Source organism: Microcaecilia unicolor, chromosome 2 (assembly GCF_901765095.1).
Source record: "Microcaecilia unicolor chromosome 2, aMicUni1.1, whole genome shotgun sequence".
Taxonomy (NCBI): Eukaryota; Metazoa; Chordata; class Amphibia; order Gymnophiona; family Siphonopidae; genus Microcaecilia; species Microcaecilia unicolor.
The window spans coordinates 600,476,366-600,497,576 of record NC_044032.1 but is presented as its reverse complement, the minus strand read 5'-3'; the positions used below and the strand labels follow the sequence as shown (position 1 = coordinate 600,497,576).

The window sequence follows — 21,211 nt, the reverse complement described above, 5'->3', positions numbered from 1 at the left end:
CAATGCAAAAGGAGGATAGCATGCAAATGAGATGCACAGATCCTCCCTTTGTGCATTGGTCGCTGTTTACGACTGGAAGACACCCGACATTAGACCACCACAGTGTTTGAGTTGCATGGGAGGAGCGGGGGCTCGAGAGAGCCTCCCCACATGCAACTCAAAAAAACTCTGTGGTGGTCTAGTGACCCCTACTCCCCTTCCAGAAAATCCGTGGAGGTCCCGTGGACCTCTTTAATGCCCCCCAAAACTTGAAAAGTTACTGAGAAGGTCCACTGGACCCACCCCTTAACCTCCCCCCTCCAAAAAAATACCCTTGCATGGCTGGTGGTGTCAACCCTCCCCCCACCAACAGACTCTGGTCCAGAGCCCCTGGCGGTCTAGTGGAATTCTACCCCCCCCCCCCCCCCCCCCGACCCTTCCTTCTTCCTTGATATGATGTGCTGCAACCAGTATACCCTGGGCCAGAATGGTGAGTCAGAACTTGTTCCTGGAGATTTGGGGAATGTTCCTTTTACATTTTTCTCCCTCTTCGGGCTTACTTATGGTTTCACTTGCTTTTTCCTTGTGATGGCTGCAAAGCCTTGTCAGCACTGCTCTCGGTATGCAAAGCAGAGAGCAGCATCGGAGAAATGACAGCGTGGTGTTCCGAGGATATTTTGGCAGAGCAGCCATTTTGGCGGGTGAACCATTGTCTTCCTATGCTGTGCAATCGCGGCCTCTCAGCTGACATCCTCCGACGCAGTTTTTTTTAGGGTCCTGCAGCCATTTTAAATCACCATGATTTGGCTCCTATGGCTGCAGGATCCATGCTGCCTCTTCAAGCTGGACATATTTCTGGACCTTATACACATATGCTAGTAAGGTTTCTGACTATATTACAGCTCCATCTCTGGTGCCTTTCCCCCCCCCCCAGCATTTGTTTTTTTTCAATGCAAAAATAAAAAGAAATCAAACCTATATTCTACAAAGGTCTCCTCAGCATACATAGAGGCATATTTTCAAAGCACTTAGCCTTCCAAAGTTCCATAGGTTTCTATGGAACTTTGGAAGGCTAAGTGCTTTGAAAATATGCCTCATAGTATTCTGCCTGTCTCTCTCACTGGCATTTAAAGGTTTCTGGGTCCTTGCAAGCTTCGTACCATCTGTAGTTGCATTCTGTGAGTGAAGGGAGGTGTTTGGAACCTGTCTCAAAGGTGAGGAAAGATGAGTGGAGAATAAGGCTGACTGACATGACAAGGCTGACAAGGGATCTCCGAAAGTTAGAAGAACGGTTAAGGGTCTGGCAGTTAAAATGTAATGCTAAGAAGTGCAGAGTGATGCCTTTGGGGTGTAGAAACCCAAAAGAGAGATGCCAAATAGGAGGGAAGAGATTAGTAAGCTCAACTCAGGAGAGAGACCTTGGGGTGTTGGTGTCGGAGGATATGAAGGTGAAGAAACAATGTGACAAGGCAACGGCCGTGGCCAGAAGGATGCTAGGCTGCATAGAGAGGGGTATAACTAGAAGAAAGGAGGTGTTGATGCCCCTCTACAAGTTGTTGGTGAGGCCCCCAGTATTGTGTTCAGTTTTGGAGGCCGTATCTAGCTATAGATGTAAAAAGACTGGAAGCGGTGCAAAGAAAAGCTACAAAAATAGTATGGGGATTTGTGTCGCAAACCGTTCGAGGAGAGACTTGCTGACCTGAACATGTATACCTTGGAGGAAAGGAGAAACAGGGGTGACATAATACAGACGTTCAAATATTTGAAAGGTATTAATCTGCATACGAACCTTTTCCGGAGAAGGGAAGGTGGGGCAGACTCAGGAGTAATGTCAGGAAATATTTTTTCATGGAGAGGGTGGTGGATACGTGGAACGCACTCCCGCAGGAGGTGGTGGAGATGAAAATGGTAATTGAATTCAAATATGCATGGGAAAAACACAAAGGAATCCTGTTTAGAAGGAATGGATCTATGGAATCTTAGCGGACATTGGGTGGCGATGCCGGTATTTGGAGAATAAAACCGGTGTAGGGCAGACTTCTATGGTCTGTGCCCTAAGAAAGGCAGGGACAAATCAAACTCGGATATACATATACATACCATGTAAAATGAGTTTATCTTGTTGGGCAGACTGGATGGACCGTTCAGGTCTTTATCTGCCGTCATTTACTATGTTACTAAGAATATACAGGTTTCGTGTATGGTGAAGTGGGGATCTGGGGACATCCACAAACTTGGGATCAAAAGGACTCTTTACCGTACTACCTAGTTTAACACTTCACTGAATACAGTTTTTCAAAGAAAGTGCAAGTTGTTACATGTAAAACTTTAGGTTTATATTTCGGTGAGTGTGTTAAACAAAAGTTTAAAAGGAAACAAAATTATCCCACAAGTTTTAACAGCAGTAAACATGAAACAGCATACTTTATTCATAGCTAAAATAACATCCTGACAAAGATAGTGTTAAAAAAAAGAAATAAATAAAACTTACTGCTTTAGTAGATCAACGAATATGTACTTGGTAAAGTCTTCCACTAATGGGGCAACACACACAATGTCATGCACGTTAATTCCTTTGTACTGAATGCTTTCTGCAGATTTAAAGCGCAACATGTAAAATGGACGGGAGACAGGTCCAAATATATCAAATATCTAAGGAAGAAAACAGGAAAAAAAAGAATTTACTATACTTGAAGTAATAACAGCAAAGTAATACACAAGTGTTCACATGAAATGATTTATTACTAATATACATAATTGAAATCATTTATTAAACAAAAGATTAGCATTAGCCAGCAATAGTTGACGTGCCTTCAGCCAACATATAGATTTCAGGCTAAGGTGTACTTTTTGTTGCTAGCTAAACAGGAACCTCTTTTCTATTCTTGTTTAAAGCAGGTATAACATACAAGATTTTTATTTGGACCAGTACATAACTATTAAAGCTTATATGACAGCATGAAAATATATATCAATGCTTTAAAAAAATTTTTTACCCTGGTGCCTGGCAGTAAAGCTGCGGTGAAATACCTCCCATAGTTTTGACTGTGAACCACATTCCAGACCATAAAATTACATTTATAAATTTAAAACCTCAAAATCTGAGTTAATTTATAATACAGTCTGAATTAATTTATAATACATGTGTTCATACACATAATTTTTAGAAGCTGGAATGTAAAATGAACAAGAGAATTTTCTGATTCAAGGCTTTTTTCTAATATGTACAGATCAAATAGAACTTTGATATAAACATTCAGTGCTACTATGGATAGATTTTGTATGTGTGTGTGTGTGTGTGTGTGTGTGTGTGTGTGTATATATATATATATATATATATATATACATACATATATATACACACACACAGACAGACACAATCTATGCAGCTCAGATGTTGCCAAATTGCTTCTCTCTGGAAAGTCACCCAGGTACACAAGGGAGATTTAAGGCCAGTCATAGAATTCTAACAACCCTTTCTTTATACATCATGGATTTAATTCTACAGGGCACCTTCACATTCAGGAGCCCTGAAGATATACGGTACAAGTCTGATCTATAAGAGAAGCTGGGCACCCAGGTTCCATTATAGAATGCCCAGTACTAGCATGCTTAACATTTCGGTGTCAACAGAATGTTAGGTATTATTAGGAAAGGAATGGAAAACAAAAATGAGGATGTTATAATGCCCTTGTATCGCTCCATGATGCGACCACACCTCGAATATTGTGTTCAATTCTGGTTGCTGCATCTCAAAAAAGATATAGTGGAATTACAAAAGGTGCAGAGAAGGGCGACAAAAATGATAAAGGGGATGGGACGACTTCCCTATGAGGAAAGGCTAAAGTGGCTAGGGTTCTTCAGCTTGGAGAAAAGGCGGCTGAGAGAAGATATGATAGAGGTCTATAAAATAATGAGTGGAGTTGAACGGGTAGACGTGAAGCGTCTTTTTACGCTTTCCAAAAATACTAGGACTAGGGGGCATGTGATGAGGCTACAATGTAGTAAATTTAAAATGAATCGGAGAAAATATTTCTTCACTCAACATGTAATTAAACTCTGGAATTCGTTGCCAGAGAATGTGGTAAAGGCGGTTAGCTCAGCGGAGTTTAAAAAAAAGGTTTGGATGGCTTCCTAAAAGAAAAGTCCATAGACCATTATTAAATGGACTTGGGGAAAATCCACTATTTCTGGGATAAGCAGTATAAAATGTTTTGTACTTTTTTGGGATCTTGCCAGGTATTTGTGACCTGGAATGGCCACTGTTGGAAACAGGATGCTGGGCTTGATGGATACATTGGAGCAGTATGGGAAGTGAGTTTTATAGGAAACTGCTGTCTCTCTGACGTAATAAGAGGTAGGAATGGTTGTTTAATGTCATTTTTGTATGTATGTTTGTTTGTGTTTTATGGTATTTTACATTTACACTTCATGGGATTGTACTGTTGATGTGGATAATTTGGTTGATCATACTTTTTATTATACTATGAACCACACTGAACAATCTTTTGATGGGGCAGTAAATAAGTAATAGCAAATCCTAAGACTTTTCCTGAATTATTGTTCTGTTTTTTTACTAGATCAATACTCTTATTTTTTTTCATTTATATGTTAAAATTGACACAACTAACAGGAAATTATACCAATTTACTCACTTTTCCAATAGCATGTCCATCTTCTTTGAAAACTATAGTGCCTTCTCTTAATGGAGGTATATCCTTCAATGACTCAACTATAACTGAAAAACAGAAACATGTAACAGTGAGCACTCTCTTTTCACTAAGCTCCTGAAATTATATACTGAGGGGGACGTTATCAAAGTGAGCTACCTTTAAAAATGGTTATTTTACTACAAGTTGTGTTATTTTAGCACAGGCTCTCATTTTATGCAATGAGACCCTGTGCTAAAATAGCACGACTTGTAATAAAATAACTGTCTTACTGGTAGACCATGTTGAAAGCCCCCACCCCCAAAATCATGACATTCAAATGCTAAATCCTGGCATGGAATGATGCCGCCAATCAATATTTCTTAGAAGAAAAAAAAAAAAGAAGCATTGTTACCAGAAAGCCCTACCAGTGCACAAACTGTAAAAAAAAAAAAAAAAGGCTCTCGGCTGTAATTATTTTATTTGTTGCATTTGTATCCCACATTTTCCCACCTCTTTGCAGGCTCAATGTGGCTTACAATACATCATGAATAGTAAGAATGCATGATAAAGTATACATTTAGTAATAAACAGAAAGATTTTGAGTAACATGATAATGATAAAACATGGTAGTGTATTAGCAAGCAATCATATTAAGAAATATTTAAGAAATTTATAAGAATTATATAGAAAATGTACAATTAGTATTAGCAAGGAAAAAAAACATGATAGTGGTTTGGCAAGCAAATATTGTGGGGCAGTTCTGGATCTATGTGCAGGAGTTCATATTTATTGATCATTGTTGTATGCCTTGTTGAAGAGATGGGTCTTCAGTAGACTTCGGAAGTTGGCTTGTTCATAGGTCGTTTTTAGGTTTTGCGGCAGCGCATTCCAGAATTGTGTGCTCAGGTAGGAAAAAGTTGATGCATGCGTTAATTTGTACTTAAGGCCTTTACAGTTTGGGAAGTGAAGATTAAGGAATGTACGGGATGATTTTTTAGCATTCCTGGGTGGTAAGTCTATCAGATCTGACATGTAGGCTGGTGCGTCTCCGTGAATGATTTTGTGAACTAGGGTGCATATTTTGAACGTGATTCGTTCTTTGAGTGGGAGCCAGTGTAGTTTTTCTTGTAGGGGTTTAGCGCTTTCATATTTTGTTTTACCGAATACGAGTCTAGCTGCAGTACTCTGAGCTGTCTGGAGTTTCTTGATTATTTCCTCTTTACAACCGGCGTACAGTGCATTGCAGTAATCTAGACGACTGAGTACCATTGACTGTAACAGGTTCCGGAAGACGGTTCTTGGGAAGAAAGGTCTTACTCTTTTTAATTTCCACATTGAGTGGAACATCTTCTTGGTTGTATTTTTCATGTGACTCTCAAGTGTTAGGTGTCGGTCAACGGTAACTCCAAGAATTTTTAGGGTGTCCGAAATTGGAAGGTTCAGTTTTGGTGTGTCAATGGTAGTGAATTTGTTCGTGTTGTATTGCGAGGTGAGTACTAGGCATTGGGTTTTCTCTGCATTGAGTTTCAACTTGAATGTGTCCGCCCATGTGTGCATGATGTGTAGGCTTTGGTTGATGTCATTGGAGATTTCCTTTAGTTCTTGTTTAAATGGAATATAGATTGTTACATCATCCGCGTATATGTATGGGTTAAGGTTTTGGTTTGATAGTAGTTTCGCCAAGGGTATCATCATTAAGTTGAATAAAGTCGGTGAGAGGGGGGATCCCTGTGGAACTCCACATTCAGGTATCCATGTAGTTGATGTGGTCGAATTAGATGTCACTTGGTATGATGGTGTGGTTAGGAACCCCTTGAACCAATTGAGAACATTTACTCCGATTCCAAAATATTCGAGGATATATAATAATATTCCATGATCAACCATATCGAAGGCGCTAGACATGTCGAATTGTAGCAGTAGTATGTTCTTGCCAGTTGCAGTCATTTGTTTAAATTTATTCATGAGGGTAACTAGTACTGTTTCTGTGCTGTGGTTAGATCGAAATCCTGACTGGGAGTCGTATAGTATTGAGAATTTGTCTAAATAATTTGTGAGTTGTTTGGTTACCATCCCTTCTGTTAGCTTAGTTATTAAGGGTATGGATGCTACTGGTCTGTAATTGGTTAGTTCGCTGGCACTTTTCTTTGCATCTTTGGGTATGGGAGTGAATAGAATGTTTCCTTTTTCCTTCAGAAAGAGTCCAATTTGTAACATATAGTTTACGTGATTCGTGAGGTCTATTATGAATTGATGGGGGGCAGATGTCGTAAGATTGTTTGGGTATATATCCAATTTGCAATGAGATTTGGCATATCTTTTGAGCGTTTGGGAGATGAGATCCTCTGATAGTATCTCGAAATTGGTCCAGGTTCTGTCTGCTGGGTATACACCAGGGTCTGGATCTAGGCAGTCAAGGAGTGCAGTGTAATCGGTGGTGCTGACCGGTATTTTTAGTCGCAGTTGTACGATTTTCTCACTGAAGTATTTCGCGAGATTGTCTGCTCCTGGTATGTCTTTGTTGTTGGTTGTGACTGGTGCTACATCTAGTAATTTATTCACGAGTCCAATTTCATTTTTATAAAATAATCTTTTAGTTTGCCTTATAGTATATTTATATTTTCTTTGAAGTTGTTTCCAGGCGTTAAGTGTTGGGGTCTTCTTTCTTTTTATTCCACGCACGGTCTAATCTTCTTACTTGTGTTTTGAGTTTTTTCAATTCTTCAGTGAACCATGGTGTTGAGTTCTTCCTATGTGAGGTTATGTTTCTTGTATACATCAATTATAGAGACATGTAGTATGATCTGGGTTCAAACTTGCCAAGTTCATAACATCTTGTCTAGTATTAGCAAGTTCATATTTGTAGTCTGTCTGCTTTATAAGTTAAAGAATCTGCATCCATATAACTTTCATGTGAGGAACATGCTTTCTATTCTATTCAGCGACTTATATTATACAATGCCAGTTTCTCATATCAAGATACTAAAATTTGGAATTCTCTACAAAAACAATTAAATGCACAGATGGTTACCTGTCCTTCAGAAACCTACTGAAAACTTGTTTTTTTTCAATTTAGCCTTTCAGAAAATAAAAAATTCTATTTGAACATTATCCATTCATACAATTAATTTCACCAATTCTTTCCTCCCTAATCCTATCCAGCCCCAATTGTACCCATATTTATCCATCTTCACTTCTTTATTTACAAACTTAATTATGATTTAATCTTCTTCTCCATTCATCTATCCTTAAGAACAGCTGCATCCGGGATAATTCGCCACATATGTTATATTTGTTTTACAAAGCCAATGTTATAACATTATTTATTGTACTTTATAATCTGTTCATGTAATTTTTAATATGTATCATTCATTTGTTTCTTATGTAAACCACATTGAACGAGTCACTAATGTGGGGTAAAAATGTCATAAATAAATATTCTGTCTTTTTCCAAATAAATTCAAGGCAGATTACAATATAAGCAGTCTCCTGCATAAATGGAGACAAATTACAACAAATCACATAATAAAATTTTACATATAAATCAAGTATTAGCCTATTTTAGAAAACAGGTATGTTTTTAGAGTCTTACAGAATAAAATGTAAGAAGGAATACATCTTACTTGTAATGGGATATCATTTTGTATTTTAACATTCTGAAAATGAAAAGAATGATCTAACATTGACTTATACTGATTTTTTTTTTTTTTTTACTGTAGGGAATCCTATTTTAAGAAAAGTAGTTGAGTAAACTTTTAAGTGATTATTCAATAGAAACAATATCTGAGAAAAACAAAGAGTACATATGCCATGCAGCGCTTTATAAACTTAACAAGCCACTTTAAATGCTACTCTAAATTTTATGGGAAGCCAGTGCACATCTTTCGTCAAAGAAGAAGCATTTTCAAATATTTTTCCAAGCATCATAACACTTCACTAGTTGTAAAATTGTTCTCTAGCTTTGTAATCTTCAAATTTCACTCATTGTAATTCAACTTTTGTAATGTATTTAAACCACACTGAACAGAAATTGTTTTTGAATAATGTGGGATATAAGAATCGATCAATCAATCGGTCTGGCTGCAGTGTTTTGCAACAAGAGAAGTTTAGATTCTGTAACTTAACAGAAATACTGCTGAATGAGTTACAATAATCAAATTGGGGTAGCAGAATACCTTGAACAATAACTCTGAAGTATTTCTGAGCTTAAAGATCACTATGTATCATGGGATAGGAGGTAGAGTTCTATTGTGGATTAAAAACTGGTTAAAAGATAGAAATCAGAGAGTAGGGTTAAATGGTCAGCATTCTCAATGGAGAAGAGTAGTTAGTGGGGTTCCCCAGGGGGTCTGTTCTGGGACCGCTGCTTTTTAACATATTTATAAATGACCTAGAGATGGGAGTAATTAGTGAGGTAATTAAATTTGCTGATGACACAAAGTTATTCAAAGTCGTTAAATCGCGGAAGGATTGTGAAAAATTACAAGAGGACCTTACGAGACTGGGCGTCTAAATGGCAGATGATGTTTAATGTGAGCAAGTGCAAAGTGATGCATTTGGGAAAGAGGAACCCAAGTTATAGCTACGTCAAGCAAGGTTCCACGTTAGGAGTCACAGACCAAGAAAGGGATCTGGGTGTCGTCGTTGAATATACGTTGAAACCTTCTGCTCAATGTGCTGCTGCGGCAAATAAAGCAAATAGAATGTTAGGTATTATTAGGAAGGGAATGGAAAACAAAAATGAGTTTGTTATAATGCCTCTGTATCGCTCCATGGTGCGACTGCACCTCAAATATTGTGTTCAATTCTGGTTGCCGCATCTCAAAAAAGATATAGTAAAATTAGAAAATGAACAGAGAAGGGCAACAAAAATGATAATGTACTTATGTAGCTCATAAATGTTTATTCCTAAAAAATGTTTTCTTCACAAGATCATTAATTTGAACTTCAAAAGTAGTTTTGAGTCCACAATTATTCCTAAGACTCTCGACTTAGCTTCAATATCTAATATTCCTCCAGCTTAGTAAATGAATACTTCCAAAATCACACTATTTTTTTTTCATTTTTTGTTTGCTTCTTTAATTTAAGGTAGTTAGCCCAAGTCCAGCAATATATCTTTAAAATATTATTTATGATGAAGCCTAATGTCTCAAAATGTTTCTAATACTGGGCACAAAATGAAATCATCTGCCTATGACAGGACATAAACCCCTACATTAGATAGCATGTTTCCTAGGTGAGCTGGTGGATCTTGTGTATCTAGATTTTCAGAAAGCGTTTGACAAAGTCCCTCATGAAAGGCTCCAGAGGAAATTAGAGAGTCATGGGATCGGAGGTAGTGTATTGTTATGGATTAAAAACTGGTTGAAACATAGGAAACAGAGATTAGGGTTAAATGGTCACTTCGCAATGGAGAAGGGTAGTTAGTGGGGTCCCTCAGGGATCTGTGCTGGGACCGTTGCTTTTTAACATTTGCATAAATGACCTGTATCGGTCCTAGAGTAGTGTGTTCAATTCTGGTCGCCGCACCTCAAAAAAAGATATAGTGGAATTAGAAAAGGTGCAGAGAAGGGCAACAAAGATGATTAAGGGGATGGGACGACTTTCCTATGAGGAAAGGCTAAAGCGGCTGGGGCGCTTCAGCTTGGAGAAAAGGTGGCTGACAGCGCTACATGTAAAAATGTCCCCCCCCTCCCCCCCCCCCCCCCCCCCCCCCCCCCCACATACATACCTAATTGTTCAATTATGCTTGAAACGTTTCCAATTGCTTTCACTTCAACATTTTTAGGCAGAACTATTGTCAAATCTTCAACCAAAGGTAGTTCCTGAAAACAAGGAAAAGAAATTATAGATTTTAAAACAATCTCAAAATCCAAAATGCAGCCTATTACTGTATATACCTGAGTATAAACTGAGATAACAGTTCCCACCCACCCCACCCCCAAAAAGGGGTAAAAATGTTAACTTGAATATAAGCCTATGCGTTAACTAAGGGGATCTTTTACTAAAGCTTAGCTTGAGTTATCTGCAGCAAGACCCATAGAAATAAAATGGGCCCTGTTGCAGATAACTCGAGCTAAGCTTTAGTAAAAGACCCCCTAAGCCTATTAGGCGTAGGGGGAACATACTACAAATCCCAAGGCAAGCAGTTGCTTCCCATGTCTGTCTCAATACCAGACTATGGACTTTTTCTCCAGGAATTTGTCCAAACCTTTTTAAAACCCAGATACGATAACCACTGTTACCACCTCCTCCGGCAAAGAGTTCCAGAGTTTTAACTATTCGTTGAGTGAAAAAAGATTGCCTCCTATTTCTTTTTAAAGTATTTCCATGTAACTTCCTCATTAATCAAGGAAAACCAATTCGTCCAGATACGGTGGAGTTTGCTGAAAGTTTGGTGAAGAAGTTGAATCTTCACTTAACTGTATTTCCTCAATTTTAAATTAATAACTCAAAAATATTTTCAATAAATTCACGTTAAATCACAGTTATTCAAAGTTGTTAAATCGCAAGAGGATTGTGAAAAATTACAAGAGGACCTTACGAGACTAGGAGACTGGGCATCCAAATGGCAAATAAGGTTTAATGTAAGCAAGTGCAAAGTGATGCATGTGGGAAAGAGGAAACCGAACTATAGTTATGTAATGCAAGATTCCGCATTAGGAGTCACCGACCAGGAAGGGGATCTAGGTGTCATCGTCAATGATACATTGAAACCCTCTGCTCAGCGTGCAGCAGCAGCAGCTAAGAAAGAAAACAGAATGTTAGGTAGTATTAGGAAAGGAATGGAAAACAAAAATGAGGATGCTATAATGCCTTTGTATCACTCCATGGTGTGACCACACCTCTAATACTATGTGCAATTCTGGTCACCACATCTCAAAAAAAAGATATAGTGGAATTAGAAAAGGTACAGAGAAGGGAGACAAAAATGACAAAGGGGATGCGACAACTTCCCTATGAGGAAAGGCTAAAGCGGCTACAGCTCTTCAGCCTGGAGAAAAGATGGCTGAGGGGAGATATGATAGAGATCTATAAAATAATGAGTGGAATGGAACAGGTAAATGTGAATTGCTTGTTTACTCTTTCCAAAAATAATAGGACTAGGGGCAGACAATGAAACTACAGAGCAGTAAATTTAAAACAAATCGGAAAAAACATTTCTTCACTCAAGTAAAGTAAAACTCTGGAATTCGCTGCCAGAGAATGTAGTAAAAGCAGTTAGCTTAGCAGGGTTTAAAATAGGTTTGGATAGCTTCCTAAAAGAAACGCCCATAAGACATTATTAAAATGGACTTGGGGAAAATCCACTGCTTATTTCTAGTTGCCGTTTCAGGATGGCTTTCTCTCGAGCGCGCAATCTCAGTGAAATTTTAAGTCCGGCTGACTTGTCAGATTCTACAGCCACTGGGTCTAACATGCATGGTAGCCATAAAAAATGCAATAAAAATGGGTGTAAAACATGCCCTTTGACTATAGAGACAGCCAGCTTCTACCATAACGGTCAGACAGTTCAACTCAAACATCAAACGACCTGCCGCACAACTCACATCATTTATTATATTAGGTGTCCATGCGATAAGGTATACATCGGTAAATCGAACAGATCTTTAAATGCAAGAATGGTTGAACATAGATCAAGAATGTCTGCCCGAATTGTTGGAGCTCCTCTTGTCCAACATTGCATTTTGAATCAGCATTCTAGTGAGTCTTTAAGATGCATGGTGATCGATTGTATTGTGCCAAATGCTCGCGGAGGTAACATTAATAGACTATTGCTACAAAAAGAAACTCAATGGATCTTTCGTCTGAATACAGTAGAGCCCCAGGGCTTGAACGCTCATCTCCATTGGAACTGTTTCTTTTAATTCAATTCATTTGCACGATCAGCTGTTCATGACGTGGCCTTAAGAGGTGGCGCTTACAATTGCTATAACTAAAACGCCAACGCCATTTTGGATTGGCGATTTACCGACATCAGTCGTTGCTGCTGTGAGTCCAGACGCCAGTTGTATATAGCAAGTAAGCGATAATCAAGTTGTTTTTAATACCAATAATTTTCTCTCCGTTTTTCAGAGATTTATGCCCTTGACAAAGCAAGAGACCGCGAAACAGGGTCCTGTCGGGCTTACAACGTTATCGGAGTTGCCAGTAAGGTTTCACAACGCTACGGTGAAACCTGATGAGCTCCAGCCTTAGAAGATAGCATATAGAGTTTGGAGCTCTCAAGTTAAGTGGATTTTGTGCATTATTTGCTTATTTATTGCAATAATGTTTAATTTTTGAACTTTTTGAACAGTAGTACACATAGATATTCTTGTGCCAATGTATTTATGCTTCCATTTAATCATTGAAAGACAATGAGGCACCTAAGCTTGTATATATGAGCACCATTTGGTACTACTGGCTGGCTGGAGGTGATCAATGATTACAAATTTACATAGACCTGTGAGCCACAACAGTAGTTGGCACACACGGACTTTTTGGATGTTATGAGATAACCTCTTCAGTCAACAGATTTTTTATTGCAATATATTTACTTTGTCCGGTCACTGTTGTGTATTTTTACAAATTATTGTTGGACAAAGCTGAGCCATTGATTTTGTCTTTTTGTATTTCTAGGATAAGCAGTATAAAATGTATTGTATAATTTTGGGATCTTGTCAGGTACTTCTAAACCTGAATTGGCCACTGTTGGAAACAGGATGCTAGGCTTGATGGACTTTCAGTCTATCCCAGTATGGCAATAGAACATAAGAGTAGCCATACTGGGTCAGACCATGGTCTATCTAGCCCAGTATCCTGTTTTCCAAACAGTGGCCAAGCCAGGTCACAAGTACCTGGCAGAAACATAAATCGTGGCAACAATCCATACTACAAATCCCAGGGCAAGCAGTTGCTTCACATGTCTGTCTCAGTAGCCGACTATGGACTTTTTAAAACCCAGATACACTAATTGCTGTTATCACATCCTCTGCCAAAGAGTACCAGAGCTTAACTATTCGTTGAGTGAAAAAATATCTCCTCCTATTTGTTTTAAAAGTATTTCCACGTAATTTCCTCGAGTATCCTGTAGTCTTTGTACTTTTGGAACAAATAAAAAAATACATTTACTTCTACTCGTTCTACACTATTCGGGATTTGTAGACCTCAATCATATCTCCCTCATCTGTCTCTTTTCTAAGCTGAAGAGCCCTAACCTGTTTAGCCTTTCCTCATACAAGAGGAGTTCCATCCCCTTTATCATTTTGGCTGCTCTTCTTTGAACCTTTGCTAATTTTTTGAGATACGGCAACCAGACCTGAATACAGTAGTCAAGGTGTGGTCACACCATGGAGCGATACAGAAGCATTACAGTATTTTCGGTCTTATTCACTATCCCTTTCCTAATAATTCCTAACATCCTGTTTGCTTTTTTGTCCACCACTGCACACTGAGCAGAAGATTTCAGCATACGACACCCAGATCTTTTTCTTGAGTGCTGACCTCCAAGATGGACCCTAGCATCAAGTAACTATGATTTGGATTATTCTTTCCAATGTGCATCACCATGCATTTGTCCACATTAAAATTTCATCTACCACTTGGAAGCCCAGTCTTCCAATTTCCTAAGGTCTTCCTGCAATATTTCACAGTCCGCACGTGTTTTAACAACCTTGCATAGTTTTGTATCATCTGCAAATTTAATCACCTCGCTTGTCATTCTGATTTCCAAATCACTGATAAATATGTTAAATAGAACCAGGCCCAGTACAGATCCCTGCAGCACTCCACTGTTCACCCTCCTCCATTGAGAGAAATGACCATTTTACCCTACCCTCTGTTTTCTGTCCAATAACCAATTCCTAATCCACACCAGAACCTTGCCTCCTATCCCATAACTCTAATCTTCTCAGGAGTCTCTCATGAGGAACTTTATCAAAAGCTTTCTGAAAATCAAGATAAACTACATCGACCGGCTCACCTTTAGCCACATGTTTATGCACGCTTTCAAAGAAATGACGTATCTGAATATTCTGTCCCGTTGGCTTCACAAATGTATTATGGTAATTTCCACCATAAGAAATGAACAGAAGTGGCCTTAACATGAATACTTTTAATTCTAATCATGAAAACAAACTACTGTAAATTACTAGTAGGGAAAACACAAAAATAAGGTTTTGCTTGGCACAAGCTCGATAAAATTTGCACAAGCAGATTCAGAATTAAGATTTATGTGATGTTTCTAAATGTATGGATACCTTGGGACTTTGAGTCAGAAATAATTATAGGCACCTTAATTAACTGTCAATTACACTGACAGCTACCAAAAGCTGGAGGCCAGACACACATACTAATTTAAGTAAGTTATAGCTTAGAGACTCAGTAGCTATTTTTCTAATAGTTATTTCATTTTTCAGCTATAATGTCCAAATTATCCTATCCTATCAATCCTACATTACAGATATTGGTTGGGACCGAAATATTTTTCAGTCTCTATTTCAAGTAAAAAAACATGAACTCCCACATTTTTCAAAAATGCAGTTGACAACACATTTCTATGCCTAGTCAGTGATCTGGGCAGATTTTATGCAAAATAAGATATGACCAAGAGGACTTAGATTTAAATTTTAAATTAAAGTACACTTCTCTTTTACATACATCAGTATGCAGAAATGCTATGTAGCAGGAGATTAGAATTTTGGCAGAACTCCTGGGGGGGGGGGGGGGGGGGGGGGCAGACACTTGTGACTGCTGAAATCCACTAGGCACACAGTTGAGGCACAATTCCATTTACTATTAGAAACAATCTTGAAGTTCATTAGTTCAGCAATAACCAAAAGGTTGTTGGCACATCAAATAAGCTACAATTCTTGCTGTCTTGCACATAATGTGGAAATGTGATCTGTATTAGCACAGCAGAACAGAATTTGGCCTTGTGTGGATATTATTAGCAGAGAACTTATTCACAGCCTCCTGGTGCCAAACATTATAAATACATATGAACCCAAGAGTTAAAGGTGTACAATCACCCTGTCTTCATGGAGAATAAGAGAAACAGTAAACCAAAATAAGAAGAAAAGTGCAAGAAAAGAGTGAGGAAATAAGCATTTTTTTCCAGAGCCTGTCTCCTCACTCTTTTCTTGTACTTTTCTTCTTATTTTGGTTTACTGTTCCTTCTTCATAAAGACAGGGGGATTGTATACCTTTTAATCGTCAGCTTCGAATACCATTTCCGACACCGGTATCACTCCCAAATCTTCCTCGGTGAAGACCGAAGCAAAGAATTCATTTAATCTCTCCGTTATCACTGCATAAAAATGTAACAAAGTATCTACCTCTATGCAAAATATATATAATTTTGGGGGGTGGGGATAATCACTTTTGTGTTGTCTTTTTTTTTATTTTGTTCTTTGATTTCTTTCATGTGTGGGAGGGGGAGGGGGTTAGGGAGTTAATTTGCCTCGTTGCTCCCTGCTTTTCCACTCCTTCCCAAAAGCCTCTCTACCCTCTTCCATCTCCCCAGTATCTTCTTTACTATTTGACCTGTTGCTGGGGGCAGCCTTGGGCTACTATACCTCTATCTGGGATCAACCCCAGTCACAATGTTAGTTAACTCCTCCCATGCCAGGGACAACAAATTTCTGGTGAGAGAACACTAAATTTTAGGCACCCAAATGACATAACACATAAATGTTTCCATATCTAGTCTTATAATCACCAGCTGTTAAAGGAATGGCACATGCTACAACCATATCATATTGATCACATTCTCTAAAGAATGTGTATTGTGTTACACATATGGTTTCTTCCATGACTGGGTAAATTTATCTTACTCACTGAGCTGTAATTGGTTAATACTAGGGATGTGCATTCTTTTGAAAGAACATAGAAAATGTCAACAACATATCCCATGTCAGTTTGTGTTATTGGCAAATGAAAATGAGCAAAAGAACTATTACTTTTTTTTTTTTTTGGAGGGAGAGGGTGCTGTCAAAAGTGTGCAACTTTCAGTGTGAACACTTTCAAGATGATCCATGTACTATTCAAGAAACTCATGTACAAACCATTGCACAGGCAAGAATAGTTATACACACTCTTCGTGAATACTGCACAGCACTATTTGCAGTGTCCGGAAAGTATGTGCACGCTTTGTGAATAATGTGCACTACTGACAGCTCGTTTTCATTTGATAACGACAGAAAATGTCAACACATCCCATATCATTTCAAACGAATGTACATCCCTAGTATTAACCAGTTTCAGCTCACTTAGAAAGAGAGGTGAAAGTTTCAGGGACCCAGAAGACTGAGTCGGCACCACCAGCCAGACACCCCTAAACTCAACTGGCCCACAGGACCAAGGAGTAATCCCCAACAGACAAATCCAGGAGCTGCTGAAGCGCCATCCACCACTTGCTGGAGATAGAGATATACTGAGGTGAAGGAGGAGCTGGCCGTCTGGTATCACTGCCTTCAGCTTTGTAATCTCTATCTCCATCTGCTGGTAGATGGACACAACCCACCAGTTCTTGGATTCATCTGCTGCATAAGCTAAGGAACGGCTGCTCCACCGGATGTGACCCAGCAGACATTGGAAAGCTTTGTGCATCCTCTTGTAGAACAGAGATCTCAGGAGCCACAGCTTGCTGGAGGGGCCGCTCCAAGTATTTTGAATAGCTCACTAAGCCCCGAGAAACTCACGACTCCACCTCAACCGGGAAGTGTCTCACCAGTATTGGCATTGGCAAAAGATCTGGATGCCTATGATTCTTTCCATTCCTGGAGCTGGGATGCCGTCGGGTGAACCTTCTGATGTTGGGAGGTTACTAGACCGAGGATAGCCAAGTGTGCCTGCAGTGAACGCAGAAGGTGACCCCGAAGTGGAATCAGGGGATACTGTGAGCCTTGGACTGTCTGGTGTGGGTCCTAAATCTCCCTCGGTTGAAGAACAAACCTGAGAACATAACTTTGGAAGAAGTGTGGGAAGCAGTGGGTGACTTGGAAAGTTCCTTGATGACACATTTGGACTCTGTTTTTTGTCTGTTCCTGAGCAAGTACAATCATAATAAGAGGTCTGGGGATTCTGTCGCTGGCTTAGACAAAAGGGTTAAAGAAACTGAGAAGTTGGTTGGGGAACTACATTCCACACAGGTGGCTCTTGTGAAGGATAATATGAATATTCAACAAAAATTGGAGGCTTTGGAAAATTATAATTAAAGGTCGAATTTAAGATTTTTTAAATCTCCTTTGGAGATGATTAAAGAAATATTTGAAAGAGATTTTGCAGATCCCCACTGAAAATTTCCCATCAATTGACTCAGGATCTCCAGGTTTCAAAGGTTTAAAGGGTCAAAAAAACAAAAGGCAGCTTTGACCTTACAGGTTTCTTGGAGATACAGTGGGGGAAATAAGTATTTGATCCCTTGCTGATTTTGTAAGTTTGCCCACTGACAAAGACATGAGCAGCCCATAATTGAAGGGTAGGTTATTGGTAACAGTGAGAGATAGCACATCACAAATTAAATCCGGAAAATCACATTGTGGAAAGTATATGAATTTATTTGCATTCTGCAGAGGGAAATAAGTATTTGATCCCCCACCAACCAGTAAGAGATCTGGCCCCTACAGACCAGGTAGATGCTCCAAATCAACTCGTTACCTGCATGACAGACAGCTGTCGGCAATGGTCACCTGTATGAAAGACACCTGTCCACAGACTCAGTGAATCAGTCAGACTCTAACCTCTACAAAATGGCCAAGAGCAAGGAGCTGTCTAAGGATGTCAGGGACAAGATCATACACCTGCACAAGGCTGGAATGGGCTACAAAACCATCAGTAAGACGCTGGGCGAGAAGGAGACAACTGTTGGTGCCATAGTAAGAAAATGGAAGAAGTACAAAATGACTGTCAATCGACAAAGATCTGGGGCTCCACGCAAAATCTCACCTCGTGGGGTATCCTTGATCATGAGGAAGGTTAGAAATCAGCCTACAACTACAAGGGGGGAACTTGTCAATGATCTCAAGGCAGCTGGGACCACTGTCACCACGAAAACCATTGGTAACACATTACGACATAACGGATTGCAATCCTGCAGTGCCCGCAAGGTCCCCCTGCTCCGGAAGGCACATGTGACGGCCCGTCTGAAGTTTGCCAGTGAACACCTGGATGATGCCGAGAGTGATTGGGAGAAGGTGCTGTGGTCAGATGAGACAAAAATTGAGCTCTTTGGCATGAACTCAACTCGCCGTGTTTGGAGGAAGAGAAATGCTGCCTATGACCCAAAGAACACCGTCCCCACTGTCAAGCATGGAGGTGGAAATGTTATGTTTTGGGGGTGTTTCTCTGCTAAGGGCACAGGACTACTTCACCGCATCAATGGGAGAATGGATGGGGCCATGTACCGTACAATTCTGAGTGACAACCTCCTTCCCTCCGCCAGGGCCTTAAAAATGGGTCGTGGCTGGGTCTTCCAGCACGACAATGACCCAAAACATACAGCCAAGGCAACAAAGGAGTGGCTCAGGAAGAAGCACATTAGGGTCATGGAGTGGCCTAGCCAGTCACCAGACCTTAATCCCATTGAAAACTTATGGAGGGAGCTGAAGCTGCGAGTTGCCAAGCGACAGCCCAGAACTCTTAATGATTTAGAGATGATCTGCAAAGAGGAGTGGACCAAAATTCCTCCTGACATGTGTGCAAACCTCATCATCAACTACAGAAGACGTCTGACCGCTGTGCTTGCCAACAAGGGTTTTGCCACCAAGTATTAGGTCTTGTTTGCCAGAGGGATTAAATACTTATTTCCCTCTGCAGAATGCAAATAAATTCATATACTTTCCACAATGTGATTTTCCGGATTTAATTTGTGATGTGCTATCTCTCACTGTTACCAATAACCTACCCTTCAATTATGGGCTGCTCATGTCTTTGTCAGTGGGCAAACTTACAAAATCAACAAGGGATCAAATACTTATTTCCCCCACTGTATCTGATCCAGTTGTATCAAAAGCAACCTTCATAGTCACCTTTGCCTTGGAATATGACCGGAAATGGATTCTGCAATTGTATTTTCACTTTAAAGGTGTTGAGTTTCCGGGATAAACAATATTGACACTTCCTGACCTCTGCCGAGCTACTCAGATGCAAGAGAGCTTTTTTAGCACTTGGATCTCAACTGGTGACTTTGGGAGGGACATTTTTCCTTCAATTCCAGTGTAAATGTAGCAGACAATTTTCTGGTAAGAATTATGTTTTCCTGGACCTTCCTGACCTCTGCCGAGCTATTCAAATGTGAGAGAGCTTTTTTAGCACTCAGATCTCAACTGGTGACTTTTGGGAGGGACTTTTTCCTTCAATTCCAGCGTAAATGTATCAGACAATTTTATGGTAAGAATTATGTTTTCCTGGACCCAGAACATTTGAAGAATTTTATATAACAACATCTAGGCAACCTCCAGTCCCATTGGCTATATCTACTCCTTTCAACATTTCTGTTCATTGAGTCATGTGAATGCAGTATATAAAAGTAAATTCCGTTAATATCCTGTTCAGAATATGTTTCCTTTTATATATTTGGATATATTGTTTCCTGCATTTCAGTGCCCTACCTCATGAGTAACTATCCTGTGTTCTTGTCTCCTCTGCTTATTTATTTCTTTAGTTTGGGGGTTTATTTGCAATAGTTTTGACATGTGTTATTACTTCAATTTCTTTTTCTTTTCTTTTATTTCAAATGTCAATGCTATTTTTTTTGTCAAATGTTTATGCTTGTGTAATAAATAAAACATTTAAGAGCAAAAATGAAAACATTACTTTTAGGGAAAAAGTGCTTATACAAATTTTGTCTGCTATTTTATTTACATTTAAACCAGGAGGACCATCAAGGTTTCAAACTAATGATTCTTTTGGCTAAATAACTAACATCCCTGCATTAAAGGCTGTGGAAGGTTATGCTAAAACCTAATGGGTCCTTATACTAAGCTGCGGTAAAAAGTGGGCTTAGTGCACGCTTACACAGGTTTTTCCTGCATTAAGGAGAAAAATGGATGATTTTTTTGTTTTTTTTTCTATTAATATTTTTTCTACTAATGGCCATCCGCAAATAGTTCCATTAGCACACAGCCATTAAAAAGAATTAGCATGTGATTACTTACCAACACCTATTTTGTAGGCAGTAAAGCTCATGTGATAATCCTGCGCTAACCAGTTAGTGCATAGTGATGTAGCTGTGATCAGCAGCGGAGGAATGCCCCCTCCATTAAAAGTTTTAAAAACATTTTTATTTATTTATTTAGTTATTGCATTTGTATCCCACATTTTCCCACCTTTTTGCGGGCTCAGTGTGGCTTACAATACATTATGAATCATGGAAATACAATTTGTTACAACTTGGTTATGGATTACATTGTGATGAGTTGTTTGAGTCAAAGTTAAAGTATCGTTAAGGAGTATAATCATGGAAAAAGCACTGAAACATTGGAAGGAAACAAGGGAGACAAAAAGGGGCAATATATAATAACAGGAAAACACTTGGTATACATTTTCTGTGAGTAAAGGTATGAGTGTGGTGAGATTCCGGGGGATGAGAATTCAGG

At 39.2% G+C, this 21,211-nt stretch overlaps 1 protein-coding gene across 1 annotated transcript in view; it reads right to left on the bottom strand.

Moving 5' to 3' along the window:
• Positions 1-21,211, bottom strand: part of LOC115461623 (H/ACA ribonucleoprotein complex non-core subunit NAF1-like) — an 80,086-nt gene that overhangs the window by 29,306 nt on the left and 29,569 nt on the right. Inside the window, exons 4-6 of the mRNA XM_030191588.1 lie at positions 10,363-10,456; positions 4,635-4,717; positions 2,471-2,631 (exon numbers count right to left, since the gene is read on the bottom strand). Of these exons, the coding sequence (XP_030047448.1) occupies positions 2,471-2,631; positions 4,635-4,717; positions 10,363-10,456 (338 nt within the window). The remainder of the gene's footprint in view (positions 1-2,470; positions 2,632-4,634; positions 4,718-10,362; positions 10,457-21,211) is intronic.